An 18,502-nucleotide genomic window follows, 5' to 3' on the forward strand; every position below is an offset into this window, starting at 1 on the left:
GCTGCTGTTTAGCGGATGCATGTGAGTTTCCGCCGCTCTTTCAAGAACCATCATGACGGCTATGTAGAGAGCTTAAACCGTTAACGGACGAGAACTGACTTACAATCGAATGTTATTCAGTATGTTGCGCAGGCGCCGGGGCAATTCGATGCTTATGTTGTGTTATCCCATGCAAGACATCAACCACGACACGGTTGATGTATACACTGAACTTCGTCATTGCAGCGATACTAGCATGGGCTCTGAGGTGAGCAGGAGACTCGGTTGCACAGAGATCGGGAGTCAGACAGCCATGCTGACAGATCTCTCTTCCGCAAAGTCATTGGGGTGCTGAGATAGCGGATCCAGCAGGGGCATTGACACAGGAATGTGACGGGGCATGTTTCGAGTTTCTGGCGGTGTATCGGGTGTCGCTATCCATGGTCATCTACCATGGTGCACTATGCTTGTTGACGATCGGTGTATCGAGCTCCAGGGATGTGCGTGGAGTTATACATAATGGGTATGTACCAAAACGGCGAATCGCCAGTCATTCGTGTACCTCGGGACGTGATGTGGCCGGCCGACCGTCATTTCTGATTTGTCGTAATGTACTTATTTCTCCTCTTCTTGGAGTGGTGTAGAGGCTGGCCTATCAAGTTCCTGATATGGCTTGCAATCCTGGTGGCCATGTTTTTCATCCCGGCGGAGAAGCTCGCGAAATACTGGATCGCTGCGATTGTGTTTAGTGCGCTTTTCATTCTGCTGCAGTCGTACATCCTGGTATGTATCTACGGAACAGTGTCATCTCGCTGGCTTTCAAGTCATCCTAATGCTTTCAATGGTAAAGGTGGACTTTGGCTGGAGCTGGTCAGAAACCTGGGTCTCAAAATGGGAAAGCACCGGGAACAACTTCTACAAGTTCCTCCTCATCTTCTTCTCGGCCGCCAAATACAGCGCCGTCATCGCCGTCACTGTCCTCCTCTATATTTTCTTCACCACGAAGCCAGGATGCGGACTCAACATTTTTTACATCACTCTCAATCTCTTTCTCTGCATCCTCATCACGGCATTATCCATATCACCGAGGGTGCAGCGAGCCAACCCGCGCGCTGGCCTCTTCCAAGCCGCCGTATTGTCGGTGTACTGCACGTATGTGATGGCCAGCGCCGTAGGCTCAGAGCCGAACGACCAGAACTTCTCATGTAGCCCGAAAGATCCCAACGACACTGAAGAAGATGCCCTCCGCAAGGCCACCGTGTACGTCGGGATCGCGATCACATTTCTCGCATTAGGCTATTCGGCCCTTAGCGCCGGGTCCGTGGTACTCTGGTCCCGCCTGAACGCCGAATCGCCGAGCATCAGCGGCTCGGGGGATCCCGACGACGAGTCGGACGGAATCACATACTCATACGCCTTCTTCCATTTCGTGTTTGTATTGGCAAACATGTATATGGCGTCGGTGATGACCAACTGGAGCAAACTAAGTCAAAACACGACGAGCACGGGGACGTCGGATGATTTTTCGGTGAATACAGGATTTGTTAGTGTTTGGGTTAAGGTCGCGACGGGATGGGCATGCTTTCTGTTGTATGGGTGGACGCTGGTTGCGCCGTTGATATTTCCGGATAGAGACTTTGGGGTGTAATATGATACGTTTGCTCCTGAACGGTGATGTTTCCACAGCGCGGAGAGAGCATGAGGACTCATCTACGGATTCTCATTTGATGGCATTGGCACAAAAGATAAAAGGACTATATACAAGTGAGACGCGAGTTTCTAGCTGCCAAACGCTAGATCTACGCATACGAGGGTAGCGCCAGCGTCTCAAAGACGCGAATGACGACGACACCTCATCCTTCAAACCTATCCAAATCCAAGGTCAAAACCTTACTACTCCCCGCCTGCTGATCCTTATAGATGCCCACCAGCGCGCTCGCCTTCTCATAGAACGTGCTCTTGAGCGAAATCACAATAAACTGGAACGTGTCCGACGCATGGTGCCGGATGTAAGCGGCGACTTTCGCGACGTTGGTGTTGTCGAGGGCTGCGTCGACTTCGTCAAGGACGAAGAAGGGGGCGGGCTGGAAGGAGTGGATGGCGAAGAGGAGGGCTAGAGCGGCGACGGTCTTTTCGCCGCCGGAGAGAAGCTCCATGTCTCGGAAACGTTTCATCGGTGGCATAGCGTGGTACTTGATGCCTTCGTTATATGGTTCCTGTGGGATTATGGTTAGATGACGCACAACGCTGGTAAGGAAGGCGCAATCGGATTGAGTCAACCCAGATCCTTACCTCAGTGTCCTCCAAACTCAAATATGCCGTTCCACCCAGTGGGAAGGTTTTCGATCGCGTAAGCTCTTTATATATTGGGTCAATCTGCTCCGCAATGTGGGTATACGCCGCATTGAACCTGTCATATCTACGAGTAATCCCAATAGTGTCGGCTCCACCTGGTTAACTCATCACCAAAGAACCATTCACAAACGCCAGCTCATACCTCTCCTGCTTGATCTTGACAAACGCATCCTTAGCAGCCTTAGCTTCCTTCCGCGCATTGTCGAACTCAATCGCCGTATCTTTCAATTTCCCCTCAACCTCGTCAAGTTTATCGATCGCGCGCATGTTGGGAGCTAGTTTCTCGATTTCGTTGGTCAGGTTCCGTATTAGGTCTTGGAAATCGGTGTCCATCTCGTCAGAGCCATCCTGGTTGCAGAAAGCGGGGGATGAGGAGAGCGATGATGACGGCGTCAGGTGAAACCTGACATACCTCTTTGTATGCCGCTTTCAGACTGGAGAAATCCACTTTGATTCCTTCGACCCGGGCCCGCGAGTTTTGAGTACCCATGTCCTGGTCTGTTTCCATGTCATCCTCGTCTCTCTCCGCTCCCTATAAGACCCAAGCAACAAATCAGTGGAAAGTTGGCGACAACAGAGAAATGTGAGAAACATACCTCCGTATGGTCTAGTGACAAGTCGGCGAGCGAGCCTTCCAGTAGCGGTAAGTCGATCTCCTCCAATTTACATCTTCGGTAGATCGAAAACTTGTCTGCATGCAGTTTCTCGATCTCCAGGTCCTTTCTCAACGGGTCAGCGTACAATCACACCTTCCAATCACACACACACCTCCATCGTTCCCGCTTCATACCTTAGCAACAATAACTTTCGACCTCGCCTCAGTCTCCTTATTGAGTTTCTGAATTTCTTTCTTGGCAGCCTGCACGGCAGCAAGTCGCAGCTCAACCTCGCCTTTCGCTGCGTCCAATCGCTCGTTCAGACCAACGAGTTCCTCCTTGATGAGCTCCGCAGCGACTTCCAGCGCGTTCTTCTCCTCTTCGCACTCTGCGAGTGACTTTTCGTCGGCGGCGATGGTGGCCTCCAGTTTCTCGATACGTTCTTGGGTTGAGCGCAGTTTGCTTCGTTCGAAGTCCAGCCTGCAAGGTAACCAGATGTTATGCGACCAGCTCTCATCAAATCAGCCAGTGCAGTCGCACAACACGTACTGGTTATCCAACTTGGCCTTCGCAGTCTCAAACTGCATCCTCCTATCCTCAGTCTCCCGCGAGAGTTGCAGCTGCCCTTCCTCATACTCCCGAATATTCTGCACGCCGATCGACTCGCAAAAGTCGGCAAAGACCTCATTCTCTACCTCCCGAATCAACGCATCCTTCTCTTCGATTTCCTCATCGATAGACTCGATCTTGCTCTCAGTCCTTGCCAGCTCGGGCGCAGATTGCCGCATCTCGTCATTGAGGTGCCTAATCTCCTCTTCGAGAGAGGCGATTTTGCGAACGGTCATCGCGAGATCGTCCTGCACGCTCCTTAACCTGGATTCCATATCGGCTACGGCGCTGCGCAGAACATCATCGTGGGCGTTCCTGCGCTTCTCCTTTGTCAGCTCTTGCATTTGTTGCATGAGAACGGCGTGGTTCTTCTTCAAATCTAGATGACGGGCAGATCAGGGAACATGCAACTCATTGATCAACCGCCCAGTAACGGGACCGCCTCCTAATAGAAACTCACTGTCGACATCCCTCTCGTCCCACCTCTGAGCATTCCGACTATCCTGTCCACTGTTTCCACCCGTAATCATACCCGTTTTGTGTATAACGGTCCCATCCAACGAGACAGCCTTAGCCTGCACTTTCTGTTTGTAACAGATGTCACGCGCAATATCCATGGTATCACAAACGAGAGTGTTCCCACAAGCATAGCTCATGGCGCGCGCATATGCATCATCGAACTGAATGACGTCAAGAGCGAGATGGGCGCCCTTAAGGTTGCGGAGTAGCTCGTTGGGGGCCTTATACGAAATGGTGCTCAGAGGGAGAAAGGTCGCCATTCCCAACCGTTGCTCGCGGAGATATTTGATGCACTCGATAGCGATCTCCTGCGTGTCCACGACGATCGCGTCCATGTTGCGGCCGAGGATGATGGAGATGGCCAATTGATACTTCCGTTGAGTTGGTTTGCAGAGATCCATCACGCGGCCATGTACGCCTTGGAAAACCCGCTTGAGCTCCACCAGCATCTCCCTGCGCCTCGTTTCTTTCTCGCTCTCGTGGCGGTCTACGCGAGCTTGCTGTAGCTGCTGTTGCGTTGCCACGAGGTTCTCATTGAGCTCGGTCTCTTTCAGGATCAGTTTACGCTTCTCAGACTCCGCTGCGGTGATTTTCTTCCGCGCTTCCTTCAGCTCCTGGTCGAGCTGTCCGACCTGTTCCTCGAGCCTCACTTTCCGCTCATTCATCGCGTTCTGCTCCTCTTCCAAGGTCTCCTTCCTGGTCTGGAAAGCGGTGTGGCTTTCCGTAAGACGAAGCTGCGTCTCTTCCTCCGTCTTTCGTTGGCGCTGCAGGTTCAACAGCTCTTGCTTCTCCGCGAACGTCCGCTTCGTGACTTCGCCTTTCTTTGATTGGTACTCAGCGAGGGCCGCATCGTCCAGCTGCTGATTACCCCGCTCTGCCTGCCTTGCCTGCAGGCCTTCCTCGAACTTGCGCAAGGCATCGCGCAGTTTTCGCTGATCCTTTTCGAGGTCTTTAATGGAGGCTTCCTCCTTTTCCAATTCCGTCGACGCTTTCTTCGCATTGTCCTGAGCAATCTTCAGTTTGCGCTTCCCATGCACAATCTTCTGCTCCATTCGCAAAAGCTCCGGCTTCTGTTCGTCCAGTCTCTTTTGCTTATCTGCTATCTTCTTTTCTGCCCTCAGAAGCTCTTTGTTCGCTTTGGCTTGTTGCCTTTTGGCTTCCTTCAGTTTGTTCTCGAGGTTGGTCATCTCCTCCTCGTGCTCCTCAGATGACTGTTTTGCATGTTCGATCGCTTCTTGCAAACTCGTGACTTTCTCCTCTATGTGGTATAGCTTCCAGATCAAGTAGTTCTGGATCTGCTTTGCCTGTTCATGTTTGAAGCGCCGTTAGCCGTCGCAGTCTCTGATGTCACGTTCTGGTTACTGACATACTTTCTGCTTTTGCAACTTGTCAAAGCGCTGAGCTTCCTCTTTCTGCTCTTTGAACTGCTTCATCTCAGCGTTTATACCTCGCTTCTTGTTGAATGTATGTGCAGAATTCTCAGTCGCTTGTTCCTGCAGCTCTTTGAGTCGCTCATATTCTGGCTTCAAGTCGAGTGACCTAGGTTTGCGGAACGATCAGCTTCGGTCGGGAGGTCAGAGAAAATTGTCCAGGCTGCCTTACCCGCTGATCTGCTCGACTAGACGAGTGAGATCTTTCGACGACTGCGAAGCGACGGCTTCAACATCTCCCTGTAGAAGCCCTTAGCATAAACGCGAGAGACGAGCTGGCATCGGATGGCTGATCCTAACCTGAAAGACCAGAAAGTTCTTCGCTTTGATCAAAATATTCTCATCCTCTAGTGTCGCACTGTACTTGGCAAAAGTAACAGTCTTGCCATCTATCTTGTATTCGCTGACTCCAGCTCTAGTAATGCTGTAGAGCACAGTGGTTAGAGACCGACTTTGCCGCGTGAATCAACATAGATGCGTGGGTGACTTACGTGCGGGTGAATCGAACCCTGACCTTTTCGGCCGTCTCATAAACGGCAGTCACGTAGGCACGAGTAGGCTGAGCAACGGTCTCATCGCCCTCTTCGTTCTCGTCGGCACCGTCCGCGTCGCCGTCCGACCGAGCCTTTCCTCGGCCACCTTTATATATCAGCTCTTTGAGTTGAGACGAACGAAGCTGTGCGGATTTCACTCCCAGCACGAAGCTGATAGCGTCCATAAGGTTCGACTTGCCTGCGGGTGAAGGGCGGACAGGTTAACGCGGTCAGCACACGACCGACAGCGATAGCAACGAATACCCTTAGCAGAACGAAACATACCAGAGCCATTGGGACCGATGACTGAGGTAAAGTTGTAGAAAGGCCCGATAGTCTGCCGTCCTTGGTAAGACTTGAAGTTTTCCAGCTCCAGTTCCACGAGCCTACCCATGGTTTCGGCGAAAACGTCTCGTGATGCCGCTTCTGGCCAAACGTCTATAAGCCTGAGTGCCGTGCTTTGGAGTCGCTCCGATACTGTCCGATATATGCTCTTCCTGAACAGCCCTGCCTTCTGTATGATACTGCCGTCCCAGCTTAGCCCACGGAGAGGTGGAAAGTGCTGAGCGCCGAGTGAGCAGTTTGGGGGTGTGTGATGGGAGGTTTCGGACTGGTGGCTGTGCAATTCCATGAAGTGATTCCTGGGAATGTCCGACCGCTTCGCACTCACTGGAGAACAGGGCAGACTTTCGATGATTTCGACGAGAGCCGATATTCGCACTCACTGATCAAGCTTCTATTCGCACTCATACTCTAATTGTTAAGTGCCCCACTTAGGGTTAGGGTTGGGACTAGGGTTAGTAACACCCAGCACTAACCGGCCGAAGGCCGTCCCCGAGCCGGAGCGTGTTGTTATGGTAGGTTAGTAAGCCACCAAGTTTATGTCGCTTATTGTAATGTTAAGTGGCTGAGAGTAAGTGCGAATATCGGCTCTGTGATTTTGACTTGCCCTTCCGCAGCCGTGTTCTCCAGCAACTGTTGTTTGGACTGCGCCACAATTGCAGTCGCGTCCCCCTGTGAACGACTTGACCTTCGAGGCAAAGTGCGAGTTCCCTTTCTTCTCAATACCGCAGCGGCATATTCACAACATGGTGAGTATAGGAGGACAACGACAGCAGCGACAGGCACCATTCGACATCCAGCCGGCAGCATGCACGGCGAGCATGGATGAAAGCCGGCGGAGAGCAACGTAGCTTAGCAGTGCGCAGATGGATGGATGGATGAAAAAGGGATGGATGGACCGGCAAGTGGGGAATTCCGAAATGGGGGCCGACATGGCGAATGCCGAAGAGGTTCGACCACTTCTCCTTCCGTGGGGTGAGATTTGGCGCGGCGGTGGAAAACGTTTCTCCATTCCCGCCCTATGGAGGGGAGCTGGTCGTGGACTCTAGGCCATCGTCTATGTCGAAGCATAAGCGGCAACCACATTCTTTGTGCGCCCGCGAAAGTGCTGACGCATATACGAGTCTTAGAGTCTCACCGGCCTTTTGTTCCGTTCTGTGTGTTGTAGAGTCACCGCAAGTTCGAGCACCCTCGTACGGGTTCCCTTGGTTTCCTGCCGCGCAAGCGTGCTGCCCGTCACCGTGGAAAGGTAAAGTCCTTCCCCAGGGATGACCCCAAGAAGCCCGTCCACCTTACGGCCTTCCTGGGCTACAAGGCTGGTATGAGCCACATTGTCCGTGACTTGGACCGTCCTGGATCCAGTAAGTTTTGACTGCGATACTTGTTGGAGGTGCCTGGGACACTTGGCCAATTCTAAATTTCTTTCCCTACGTAAACAGAGATGCACAAGAAGGAGGTCGTTGAGGCCGTTACCGTCATCGAGACTCCCCCCATGGTCATCGTTGGTGTTGTCGGTTACGTCGAGACTCCCCGTGGTCTCCGCTCGTTGACGACCGTCTGGGCCGAGCACTTGTCCGACGAGATCAAGCGTCGCTTCTACAAGAACTGGTACCGCTCCAAGAAGAAGGCTTTCACCAAGTACGCCAAGAAGTACACCGAAGGCGCCAAGCCCATCGGACAGCAGTTCGAGCGCATCAAGAAGTACTGCCAGGTCGTCCGTGTCCTTGCCCACACCCAGGTCCGCAAGGTGAAGATCGGCCAGAAGAAGGCTCACATCATGGAGATTCAGCTCAACGGTGGATCGGTTGCCGACAAAGTCGACTGGGCCAAGGAGCACTTCGAGAAGCAGATCGACATCAACACCGTCTTCGAGCAGGACGAGATGATCGACATCATCGGTGTCACTAAGGGTCACGGTTTCGAGGGTGTCACCGCTCGTTGGGGTACCAAGAAGCTTCCCCGTAAGACCCACAAAGGTCTTCGTAAGGTCGCTTGTATTGGAGCATGGCACCCTTCCCGTGTCATGTACTCTGTTCCTCGCGCCGGTCAGGACGGTTACCACCACCGTACCGAGATGAACAAGAAGATCTACCGCGTCGGAAAGGCTGGCGACAAGAACGCCGGTGCCACTGAGTTCGACCTTACCGCCAAGGAGATCACCCCTCTCGGTGGCTTCCCCCACTACGGTGTCGTCCACGAGGACTGGATCATGGTCAAGGGATCCGCCCCCGGTGTCAAGAAGCGTGTCCTCACCCTTCGCAAGTCCCTCCTCGTTCACACCCGCCGCTCCGCTCTCGAGAAGGTGCAGCTCAAGTTCATCGACACCTCGTCTAAATTTGGACATGGTAACAATGACTATTTTGAACTGCTTCTCTTCACTATCTTGATACTTACATACAATCATATTTACAGGTCGTTTCCAAACTGCGAGCGAGAAGGCTGCTTTCTACGGTACTCGCAAGAAGGATGTCCAGGCTTAAGCTCTGTCTTGTTGGCTGGGTTTTGCGAGCTGTTAAATCTGTATTCTGTGTCGAGTCTTTACACGCAAATACAATCACATTCTAGCTTGCTGTAAATATACCGCATATCATTATCAACTGCAGACTGTGTTTCGTCCTTGCCGGCCTGGTCAACGAAGGCGGATTGATGCTGATGTGGTTGGGTGCTGAGCACGTTGCGGGAACGTTCTCTGGTTCGAGGATGCTGGCAAACATAGCAACGGAGGCGAGTTCAAAGTCCCACCGCCGCCTTATACGTGCACAATAATGCGAGCTCAGCATCAGATACAGTACATACCATCGCTGCTCAGCAGCATCTGCTGCTAAGTTCGCATTCGCACAGCGGCTGCCTCATACTGCCAAGCGAGCAATGACTCCGATTGATTGCCCCATGTCGATTCCGAGACACCGTGAAGAGAATGTGGCCTACTTGATGCCGGGCGCCCGGGTAACTTGAAGCAGGAGGCCAAAGCGGAAATGGGACGACGGTGGCAGGCAACTATCAACGAGAGGCTGGATGATGCACTTCCAGGTTACCCTCAGTTTCCTGGCTTCTGTTCTTTGCCCGAGAATCGCCTAACCTGGAAGCATCAGGTCCTCCAGTACGCTTCTCGCAAGCGACATTGATTCCCTGCCGCCCATTGTAGCCCATAAGGACTGCGTGCAGACTAGTCATCCCATCCGCCTTTCTTTGCAGAGGCACCTCGTCTCCCAAACTCAGAATTTGGACTGAAGCATCTAATCTTGCAGAAGGCACAGTGGCCTGAAATCGTTGATCGAGACGGGGGAGACTGCGGATTTGCGCCATACAAGTCAGCTAGGGGTCCTCCGGGTCAGTCATAGCTGTCTCGCACACTCTCGCGTAGTATGCGGATGTCGCTCGGCTACAACGTATGGCAGGGCCTTGAGGACTGATGCTCGAGCATCAAGCGCTATCCATGCGGTGGTGATGATGGCGAAATCTATCGTGAAAGTAAATGCCTCGGACCATTACACCATGCGACCTCTCCACAAAGATAACTTGCCGATCGAATCCAAAGAGCGGTCCCCTACTTCAGTGATGCTTTCCCGGCCAACGTTACGGTGATGCATTGAACGGGTGGTGCTCCACTGCGACAACGAGAAGGACTGTTTGCGCCGTCGTTGGTTCGAATCAAACCCATTGGTATACGGCCGTCGCTCCCACATTCCTCTCAGAAGCGGGGAAGCCGTCAAAAACTGTCAATGTGAGCCAGAACGACAGCAGTTTCAGAAACCTGTGGAGAGCCCGGTCCCCTACCTGGCAGCGGGCTAATCTGCGGGTGTAAAGCCCATACCAGAGAGCTACATACCGGCAGGCCACATTCACTGTTTGAGTAGCCTTGCCTGAGTGCTGCACGTAATCACGCCCTGTTGAACGAACAACGAAAAAGAAACCCTCCCGCCGATCATCAAAGGGCCGTTGACCTAGTACGAACGGACCTGATCAGACGGTTTCTCTTCTGGTACTTAGGCACTTGTTTCAGTCGGTGGATCGGCAAATCAGTGGAGTCTCATTGCTGAAGGTGGCAATCGCAACCAGGTCTCGACAGAATGGTGGGACAGAGAACGAAGCAAGCCAAGCTGAAAGCCGCCGTCTGTCCTACAACTCCAGCCCATAACGCACGCACTAAGATGCAAGCACAGTCGCCTTACCACACATGCCCGGTGTGCCAGAAACCGTATCCAGAAACCCGCCTGATCCATGTCGAGAAGTGCTTCGCACTGAAAGTAGCCGCAATCAAAGCGGACGAAGCCGTAGCACGAGCTCTGCAATCTGAACACGAAAGCGATGAGGCCCTGGCAAGAGCCCTTCAAGATGCTGAAGACGCCTGTATCCCTTGCGATGATGTTGGGCCCGGCCTGCGCCGCAGCCATCGCTTGAGATCTCGTGCTCGGGCCGCCGAAGAATCCTCACGGACCAACCACGAAACAAGCCCTGACCGCGCTTGTCCCGTGTGCAAGCTTTCCATTCCGCCAAGTACTCAACAGCAAAACCACATCACTCAGTGCTTGGCGAAACACGAAACGCAGCTGAAATCAGATGATGAGCTTGCGATTCAGCTATCTCGATCTTGGAGTGGGGAAGACCCGTATGCTGCACTTACACCGTGTCAACTCAATGCGCTACACCATGTGGAGAAGATCTCGGCTAAGCAGTCCAACAAATGTCGGAGTCAATTAGTCAAACGTATCAATACCCTTGGCTACTGTGAACAAGAGCTCGATATCGTGCTCGACTACATTCGACATCGGGCACCCATCATCATTCATGTGACGCTGCATGTATTGGGCCTCCTCGCCAACGATACCCATTACAGAAACTTGTCCGAAGTACGCAAGTCTTTGCAACGCAACAATGAAGAGGGCAGCTTGTTTGCCTCACACTACCGCAACGCTGCCTTCGGGGAAAGGGTGAAGTACGGTGCACTCAACATTCTGAACGATCCACACGGCGTCCCTTCCGCGCGTCAGTATGGTGAATGCTATCTAAAGTTGAGAGATGTAGTTCGATATCGGGCAACCTTTTGCGACGGGGATAGTTTCGCCCATGTTTCGGACCAAAAACTAGCAACTGTTGAGCACTATGCACATTTGCTTTTGTCACACAAAGACGCTGAGATACATGAGCTTGTCCGCATTGCGAAAGGCGGAAGATCGGCCGGTACACGCCCTATCTCAACCTATGGCGATTACAAAGAAATGCAAATCCATGGAGATGTTGAGTTGAAGAAGGATGTTGCTGGGGTGTAAGTTCTTCGAAACTATTCATATCATTTGAGCTCTAAATACTCACCATTTGCTTGTTACTATTCAGTTTTTTTTCCGAAAATGTACATTGAGAAGTCAAGGGCAATGGAAATCGGTAGGAGGCTGCAGGAGGCCCATAACCTTGACGTGTATTGGATGGGAGATGCGCATGCCTGGGGAGTGCAGGAGCTCATCGAAAGCACTGAACATGATGCTGACTGAATTTTTAGCTCTGCATTTCTCGCGAGAGGTAGTTACTGACATATATACGGGATCAAGAGTCGATTCAGATTGGCACGGCGTAGTAACCCTTTTCAAAGTTTCCGCCAATACTCAATTACAGCCCTTTATCCGTTCTAGGATGTTGGGAAAGCGTTTCCCGTAATAACTATTTGTGCAATGAGTCCTGCACTATTACCAATTTACTTTCGGTCAAGGTGTGCGTCTATACATCAACGGCCGCCAACGAGGCACCGTCCGGCGAAGCGGAGGTGTGGTCGTGGCTCTGTATAATATATAGCATCTAGCATACCCGTCAGGAGTTACGCGCTGTCGATTTTCCAGCGCTCTGTCACGAGGCGGGGCCTCGCATTAAACACCTCGAACGCACCGCAAGCATTGCAACCAAGCAGGGCTATTTTCCGCAGGCTCTCATTCGTGCAATGTTGAGCAATAAGGAAGCAGCCGGTCGCCCTTCGTCGTCGCACGCCCGACCAGAAGCTCCATTTCCGCTCATACGCTCCAAAAGCTATCTGACCAGGGATGTCGAGGACAAAGTTGGTATTGATCTAGCATACGGCAAGGCTGCTGCCGATCTGGTAAATGTTATCAGAGAGGCTGCAACTTCAATCAGGTGAGATATCTGAACAATTTTGGAGGGCAGAAGCCTTCGCGCAAAATGGGGTCGAGGAACTCAACACTCCGCTCTGGGACCGAAAGCCCTATCCAGTATATCTATCTGCAGAAGAACGACCTTGAGAAGCTTCCACCTGAACTAGGACTGCTGAACTCTCTGGTGCACATGGACGTGTCTTTCAACAACTTAGACGAATTGCCTGGTCTTATTTTTCGGGACCTGCATCAACTGAGGTTCTTTGGAGCTCAGAGCAACCAACTAAGCCGGGTGCCGGAGGAGCTCGGGTTCTGCACAGACCTCACGCAGCTGCGGCTCTTCAAAAATAGCATCGACCAGCTTGCGGAAAAGCTTTTCTCTACTCTTCTTCACCTTGAGTTGCTGGATGTTGCGCTCAACAACCTGACCACTTTACCAGCAGATCTCTTCCTTTGCTGGAAATTGAAGAAGCTGTATCTGTCGCACAACCGTCTTCGAGCTCTCAGCCCGGCCATACGGAACCTCCGTCAGTTGAAGCACCTGGACCTTTCACATAATGAGCTTCAGACCCTGCCGAAGGAAGTAGGCAACCTCGAAAACCTCCTTGTTTTGGACGTCAGTGGAAATAAGATTCACCACCTTCCGCAAGATGTGTTTGCAAATATGTGCGCGCTGCAGTTCTTGGATTTGCGGAGGAACAAGCTGTCGGAACTTCCGAGTCTGTCTAGACTGGAATCGCTGAGCACTTTGCATGTAGACGACAACCCGATTGAGGTGTTGACACCATCACTGGGAGAACTGGAGAAGTTGGAGACACTGACTCTCGATGTGGGGACTTCGTCGAGGCTGCAGAGCCCGCCGAAAGAGATATGTAGGCAGGGATTGAAGGCTATTCAGGCGCGTCTGCGAAGCAGGCAATAGAAGGCTTTAGATATCCAATGCACATAGCAACAAATAACCGGCACTGAGCCCACATCGCGACATTTTCGTCCTCTGAGGACGCATCAACCCGTGAGACATCCTCGGAACCAAACCCGTGCGAAGCCCATCGTCAAGGCATCCGTGACTTCTGCCAACGCTTTACCAATGCCCTCAGGTGTCCAAGGGAAAGTTGGGCATACCCTTCAGGCCAACGTCGGGTGCCGCGATCCGTCAGACTGCGGAATCTCTGGAGTTCGAAGCGGAAAGCCTTGAGGAGTTGGTACTTCCGAACCCAAACAAGCTCTCGCCCGGGCACGTAAATCCAACGTGTGCGGTCCGTCTCCTCCAGCGGCCGTGGAAGACCTCGAGGGCTATCTCAGGAGTCGCTAGCAGATGTTGCACTGTTTTTTGGAAGTGACGCAGATGTTGCACTGTTTTTGGAAGTGTTGCACTGTTTTTGGAAGTGATGATTCTGTGCCCAAGAAGGACTCTTGAAGACGTGTTATTTTGCCTTCGATTGCTGTCTCATACTCCTGCTCTGAACTTCCGGATTATATCAATGCAAATTCTGGTTCACTGGGCAGTTCCCATTTGCTTACGAGCTCTGATGAACGCATGTGATGCCGATCTGCCAAAATAATGACGCGCTATAGCATATGGGTGTAACATCTTCGATAAATGTGACAAAGTCCTAATTGGGTACAGTGAAGGTTCCAAAAAAATGCAAGATCCCAAAACTACAGTAAGTGTCTTCAAAACTGCCTCATGGCCCCAACACAGTCTCACGACCTGGACGCGAGCTCGTAAGCCTCCTCGCTCAGCTGCTCGCTCTTCCTTTCACCCTTCGACGCTCTCAGTGCATCCCACCACAGCGGCGTCTCGTACTTCACGCCATTCAAAACTTCGTTGAGGGCTTGCTTCCACATGTCTGCGATATCCGACGATTGCCATTCTACCAACGCGGGCTGCGTCCCGTCTCCATCACATTCTCGCCTGATCGTCTCAGACGATCGGAGCATCTTGTTGCTTTCCTGCTGATACCTCTCCACCTCGTCCGGATCGATTCCAAAAATGATCTCACGGCCGTCTTTGAAGAGTAAAACAAACGCGGCGCGTTGATCAGGCAGTTTGTCCCGCTCGTTGAACGCAGCATCAGATTGCGATGGTTCGCTACCGTCATCGCTAGCATTCGTAGGACCACCCGAAGACGTCCGGTACCGTTGCCCGATGGGTGAGAAGGCGTACCAGTTTTCGCAATGAGCCAGCTCGATTGTCAGTAGGTGTTTGCCGTGGGATTGTTCCAGTGGGGCGGGGAGTTCGGTCTTTGGGTCAAAGTCGGACTCGTCCCAAGAAATGCCTGTGACGAAGGGCAATGGAGCTGCTTCGTAAACGTGCAGTTCGGCACCTGTTAAGCGGTAGTATCGGCGGCGATAGTGCTAAGGGAAGGTAAACTGTTTAGCAGATTTTCAAATGAGCAAAGGAGATAGTTCAGTTTCAGCCGCACCTTTCGCACATCCCCACCCAGCTGCCACAAATGCCCCTCCATAGACAGCGCCTGATTCCAATCCGTAATCCTCACAGCCATCTGATACTCCGCATATGTCGTCGGAAAGAAAGATCTCGGAACCTTCTCCTCCATGAAGGGCAAGAACCCAATAAGACAGGAGATCTTTCCAACGCACTCGCCATGCACCATCCCGCCCTTCCATTCCAAGGTGCGCAGTTCGAGTTCGGGCGCAATGAGGGTTCCGGTCGCACTTTGCAGGATCTCGGCCCATTCGGACTGCGTCGGCTCGGCTTCTGCTACTAGGAGGTTGGAGGTCATGAAATCGGGTCCGGAGGTGGACCGGCGAGGAGAACCACTTGGTAATGCAGGTAACGGTTTTGAGAAGGAGGAGTTGTTGCTGTCGACCACCGTCTCGTCGCTCGAGGATCGGCCCCCGCGGAAGAAGGACATCAAACTGTTACGGCGGGGCGCGGTGGCGAACTTTGCGATAGGTGCCAGCAGGTTGGTTGCGGATGCGGACGCGGATGGGGTTGAGGTAGTATATGCTGAACCTTGTGAGAGGGGGTTACTGAGTGCCTTGAAGTAGAATACGAGAGAGACAGGGTGTGTAGGGAGCAGCGGCCTGGTATGGTAGGTATCACTACGAGCAGCGGAAGGCGTAGAGGATAAAAGCAGGTTGGGCTTACATCTCGCACTCCAGGTCGAAATCGACATCGGTTTCGCCCAGACTCAAAATTCGTGTGGTCTCAAACTCATACTGTCGGTCAGCTTTCTGCTGGCGGATATTAAGAGTCACTTCAATATCTGTGATTGAATTCGGGTATTATGAGCATAGCTTCGTAAGAATGGAGTAACAGCCGTGAACCTCACACACATACCCGAATTGCTCCTGAAGAAGGCGTCGTCAAGGGTATTTACTAGGAAGCCGAAAATATTAGTAATTCTTCGAAAATGCTAACGTTCCAGAGGCACTTACTGCGCAGATACAGCATTCCTATCCGGGCATCGCTGGGTGGAACAGCGCGTGCCACCTCCTCGAAAATCAAGCGCTTGGATTCCAGCTCCCCATTCCACGCTCGCTATTATATCCCGAACGCACGATGAGCTCACCAAGCTTACAGGATCAAGCTCGCCAAATTCAAACAGTCCTTACCCCAAACCGGACAGACTTCCCAATGGAGGCGCGTTTCCGAGGCATCTCGCCAATAATGTCGTCTACGATTGATGTCAGACTCTCGACGCGTGAAGGCATTTTGGGAGGATTGCGGACTGCGTCTCGATAATCAAAGTCTTCGTCGAACCCATCGTCGTCAAAATCAGCTTCAAGCGAGTCTGTGCATGACAACAAGACGTTGAGGTCGGATGTGTCATCTGGAGTCCAGAAAGAGGATGGGGCCATGAATGAAAAAGTAATGCGAGGTTCATATTTTCAGACCGCTACCTTTTGGGGTTTGTTGAGTGCCATCAGAACCGCTGGTCATTGCTGCAGGAGGCGGAAACACGGTATCCGGTGGTGGCATAGGTTGATGCGAGGTGAGAGGAGGCGTAGGCGGGCGGACGATTGATGGAGGGGTATTCGGAGGTGGCGGGAGATTGACGGCCGGGACCATTGTGCTAAGTGAGGTTCTTGGGGATGCTTCAGCGATAGCGGACGTCGGGGATGTTGTAGGTGTGACAGGTGACGTGGCGTTGGCAGCTGCTGACTTGTTAGAGCCGAGGATCGCATGCAGCCAGTCGGGGTCATCGAAGATAGCCGAGACTGAGGGAACCTGTCCGTAATGTCAGATTAGGGACTTGAACAGGGACCATGCATATTTGACATGAGCTTCATACCTGGAGGCGAGTTGGACTCCATATTCGCTTGAAAGCTTGCTTCGCGCTGGATGGGACTCGGCCAAGTTTGGAAACACCAGCTTCGTGTCGATTGTCATCTGCAGCAGTACCGACCTTGGAAGTATCTTCATCCGCTACCACGGGAAAGGTTTCCGCAGCTTCGTCCGGCGAGGAATCAAGCAGGTGGTCTTTCTGCTCGATATCGGCAGACATCTCCGGAGGTGTTGAAGTTGAAACCAACGTCACATCTTCAACACTCGCCGCGTCCGGCGCCCGGTCAGGAGCGTCGTTGGAAACATCTGGAGAGGCTAATGAGGATGCATCGGCGGCGAGGTGCGAAGAACTCTCGACCTCGGCCGAAGTTTGATCACCCGCTATGCTGATTGAATTGGGGATCTCAACGTTCGACTCCGTGGGAACGGTCTCGGTTTCGTCACTACCCAATCTGAGTGGAACAGGTTCTTCGACACCAGCCCCTTTGGATCCAATCTCTGTCTCATCAGGAGGCTTGAACATCGCGACATCAAGCGACCGCCGGCTGGATCCAGACTTCTTTTTGGCATTCACAGACTCCAGATACTTGGCACCTACGGCAACTCCGAAGGAGTCCTTGCGGATGGGCCAGAAACCTTCGGAGGACGAGAGACCGGGTACCACCTCCGGAGCTTTGGGTGTTTCGTTTCCTTCAGTCGTCTTCCCTTTCCACATGTCCGGCAAAGATAATCTGTTTCGCTGGCGGGTATCGCTGATCGTATGCGGTACAGGTGGTGGAGTTGATGCCGCTGAGCTGTTTTCCGGCAACGCTGAAGAAGATCTCGATCGCCAATCACGCAAGTGGGAAGGTTCCGCCTTCATCGTCTCGCCAGTCTTCCCACCCGTGCCTCGGTCGGCGAGGACAAACGGGTTTCCCCGGACGGAGCCGTTCTTGAAGTCTTTCAGGCGTGGTGAGTGTTTAGCGGACGAGGTGCTCGACGAGGTGTATGGAGTAGCGCTCGCTGCCCGACATCTTTCCATATCTGCGCGGCGAATTGAGTTGAGCCTCAAGCTATGCGGGGTTATACAGGCAGAACTGTAGACATCCAATAACTGACGCGTACCTAGGGCCTTGGGCTTTGAATCCTTCCATGGCGGCTGAGGGTCAACAAGCTTGGGATTTGGCGGCTTTACATTGGAAACCTCCTCCTTCCAGGTCCCGCTGCTGCCCTTCAACATCAGAGACCGAAAGGGACTATTGCTAACGGACCCTCTCGCGCGCAAGCTACTGATATCATGTTTCCGTGGACGCTCGGTGGTGACGGCGTCTTCACCACCGTGCTGTTCGTCCGCCTCCGCCGCCCGCGCGGCAGCCGTCGCATCGTGCTTCAGTGTCGACGGCGCCAGCATGAGGGCTACAAACGGTGTTTACGGATATGAGGCGCGTTCGTTGCGCTGGCGAGATCGCCTGATGACTACTTTTGAAATCGCACACTCCCGAGAGCCTTTGGCGGTTGGCGTACGTCTTTACGAAGTTCTATTACTGCTTTCGCGGAAAACGACTTTGTAACCTCGTTTCCGCCTCAAAGATCTCCAGCACGGAATATGTATGTACGCCGTAGCTGTTCCGAGTGTGGAGAGCATACAGCGCACCCACCCCTGCCCGTGTTTAGCCTTATTTCGCCCATCCTTTGTGGTAGATACTTCCTGCGTGGGCTAGCCAGCTGGCTGGCCCTGGACGAGGCAAGGTGGAGTGCGAATAAGGGTCTTCAGCAACAATACTACGCCTTGCCCCGCTTATTCCTG

At 52.7% G+C, this 18,502-nt stretch overlaps 6 protein-coding genes across 6 annotated transcripts; 3 read left to right on the forward strand and 3 right to left on the reverse strand.

Annotated features, from left to right (window-relative positions):
• Positions 1–116: 116 nt before the first annotated feature.
• EV422DRAFT_493006 (serine incorporator/TMS membrane protein) lies at positions 117–1,627 on the forward strand (the record flags this gene model as incomplete). The annotated part of the gene is made up of 4 exons (XM_053067641.1): positions 117–247; positions 320–506; positions 616–762; positions 830–1,627. Coding segments are annotated over 4 exons (1,263 nt in total), but the record flags the coding sequence as incomplete, so codon positions are not given.
• A 670-nt stretch (positions 1,628–2,297) lies between these two features.
• Positions 2,298–3,045, reverse strand: EV422DRAFT_307840 (uncharacterized protein). Its single transcript, XM_053066159.1, has 2 exons — positions 2,747–3,045; positions 2,298–2,682 (listed from the first exon to the last, which is right to left on the reverse strand). Exons 1-2 carry the CDS (start codon positions 2,840–2,842, stop codon positions 2,434–2,436), a joined length of 345 nt encoding a protein of 114 aa, XP_052928019.1. The 5' UTR covers positions 2,843–3,045; the 3' UTR covers positions 2,298–2,433.
• A 3,940-nt stretch (positions 3,046–6,985) lies between these two features.
• On the forward strand, positions 6,986–9,326 carry EV422DRAFT_519007 (ribosomal protein L3-domain-containing protein). The gene is made up of 5 exons (XM_053069565.1): positions 6,986–7,112; positions 7,532–7,724; positions 7,803–8,708; positions 8,776–9,066; positions 9,160–9,326. Exons 1-4 carry the CDS (start codon positions 7,110–7,112, stop codon positions 8,841–8,843), a joined length of 1,170 nt encoding a protein of 389 aa, XP_052928020.1. The 5' UTR covers positions 6,986–7,109; the 3' UTR covers positions 8,844–9,066; positions 9,160–9,326.
• A 2,830-nt stretch (positions 9,327–12,156) lies between these two features.
• Positions 12,157–13,616, forward strand: EV422DRAFT_307876 (uncharacterized protein). The gene is made up of 2 exons (XM_053066160.1): positions 12,157–12,483; positions 12,570–13,616. The coding sequence occupies exons 1-2, from the start codon at positions 12,293–12,295 to the stop codon at positions 13,381–13,383; spliced, it is 1,005 nt and encodes a 334-aa protein (XP_052928021.1). The 5' UTR covers positions 12,157–12,292; the 3' UTR covers positions 13,384–13,616.
• A 370-nt stretch (positions 13,617–13,986) lies between these two features.
• On the reverse strand, positions 13,987–15,791 carry EV422DRAFT_519015 (uncharacterized protein). Its single transcript, XM_053069566.1, has 3 exons — positions 15,577–15,791; positions 14,888–15,512; positions 13,987–14,819 (listed from the first exon to the last, which is right to left on the reverse strand). Coding segments are annotated over exons 1-3 (1,281 nt in total). The 5' UTR covers positions 15,579–15,791; the 3' UTR covers positions 13,987–14,165.
• A 478-nt stretch (positions 15,792–16,269) lies between these two features.
• Positions 16,270–18,203, reverse strand: EV422DRAFT_307933 (uncharacterized protein). The gene is made up of 3 exons (XM_053066162.1): positions 17,821–18,203; positions 16,724–17,739; positions 16,270–16,659 (listed from the first exon to the last, which is right to left on the reverse strand). The coding sequence occupies exons 1-3, from the start codon at positions 18,104–18,106 to the stop codon at positions 16,312–16,314; spliced, it is 1,650 nt and encodes a 549-aa protein (XP_052928023.1). The 5' UTR covers positions 18,107–18,203; the 3' UTR covers positions 16,270–16,311.
• Between the last annotated feature and the right edge of the window lie 299 nt (positions 18,204–18,502).

Source organism: Fimicolochytrium jonesii, assembly GCF_025526975.1.
Source record: "Fimicolochytrium jonesii strain JEL569 chromosome Unknown EV422scaffold_4, whole genome shotgun sequence".
NCBI lineage: Eukaryota > Fungi > Chytridiomycota > Chytridiomycetes > Spizellomycetales > Powellomycetaceae > Fimicolochytrium > Fimicolochytrium jonesii.

What these genes read in the sequence shown, in the direction of transcription:
- EV422DRAFT_519007 (XM_053069565.1), top strand. An exon ending in CTTGGACCGTCCTGGATCCA is followed by an intron (nt 7,725 to 7,802) that starts GTAAGTTTTGAC and finishes CTACGTAAACAG; the next exon opens with AGATGCACAAGAAGGAGGTC. An exon ending in CTCGTCTAAATTTGGACATG is followed by an intron (nt 8,709 to 8,775) that starts GTAACAATGACT and finishes TCATATTTACAG; the next exon opens with GTCGTTTCCAAACTGCGAGC.
- EV422DRAFT_307876 (XM_053066160.1), top strand. Translation starts at nt 12,293, where the DNA reads ATGTTGAGCAATAAGGAAGCAGCCGGTCGCCCTTCGTCGTCGCACGCC. An exon ending in GAGGCTGCAACTTCAATCAG is followed by an intron (nt 12,484 to 12,569) that starts GTGAGATATCTG and finishes TGGGACCGAAAG; the next exon opens with CCCTATCCAGTATATCTATC.
- EV422DRAFT_307933 (XM_053066162.1), bottom strand. Translation starts at nt 18,106, where the DNA reads ATGCTGGCGCCGTCGACACTGAAGCACGATGCGACGGCTGCCGCGCGG. An exon ending in TTCAAAGCCCAAGGCCCTAG is followed by an intron (nt 17,740 to 17,820) that starts GTACGCGTCAGT and finishes TTCGCCGCGCAG; the next exon opens with ATATGGAAAGATGTCGGGCA. An exon ending in GGAGTCCAACTCGCCTCCAG is followed by an intron (nt 16,660 to 16,723) that starts GTATGAAGCTCA and finishes CATTACGGACAG; the next exon opens with GTTCCCTCAGTCTCGGCTAT.
- EV422DRAFT_519015 (XM_053069566.1), bottom strand. An exon ending in TGGGTGGGGATGTGCGAAAG is followed by an intron (nt 14,820 to 14,887) that starts GTGCGGCTGAAA and finishes ACCTTCCCTTAG; the next exon opens with CACTATCGCCGCCGATACTA.
- EV422DRAFT_307840 (XM_053066159.1), bottom strand. Translation starts at nt 2,842, where the DNA reads ATGGAAACAGACCAGGACATGGGTACTCAAAACTCGCGGGCCCGGGTC. An exon ending in TGAAAGCGGCATACAAAGAG is followed by an intron (nt 2,683 to 2,746) that starts GTATGTCAGGTT and finishes TTCTGCAACCAG; the next exon opens with GATGGCTCTGACGAGATGGA.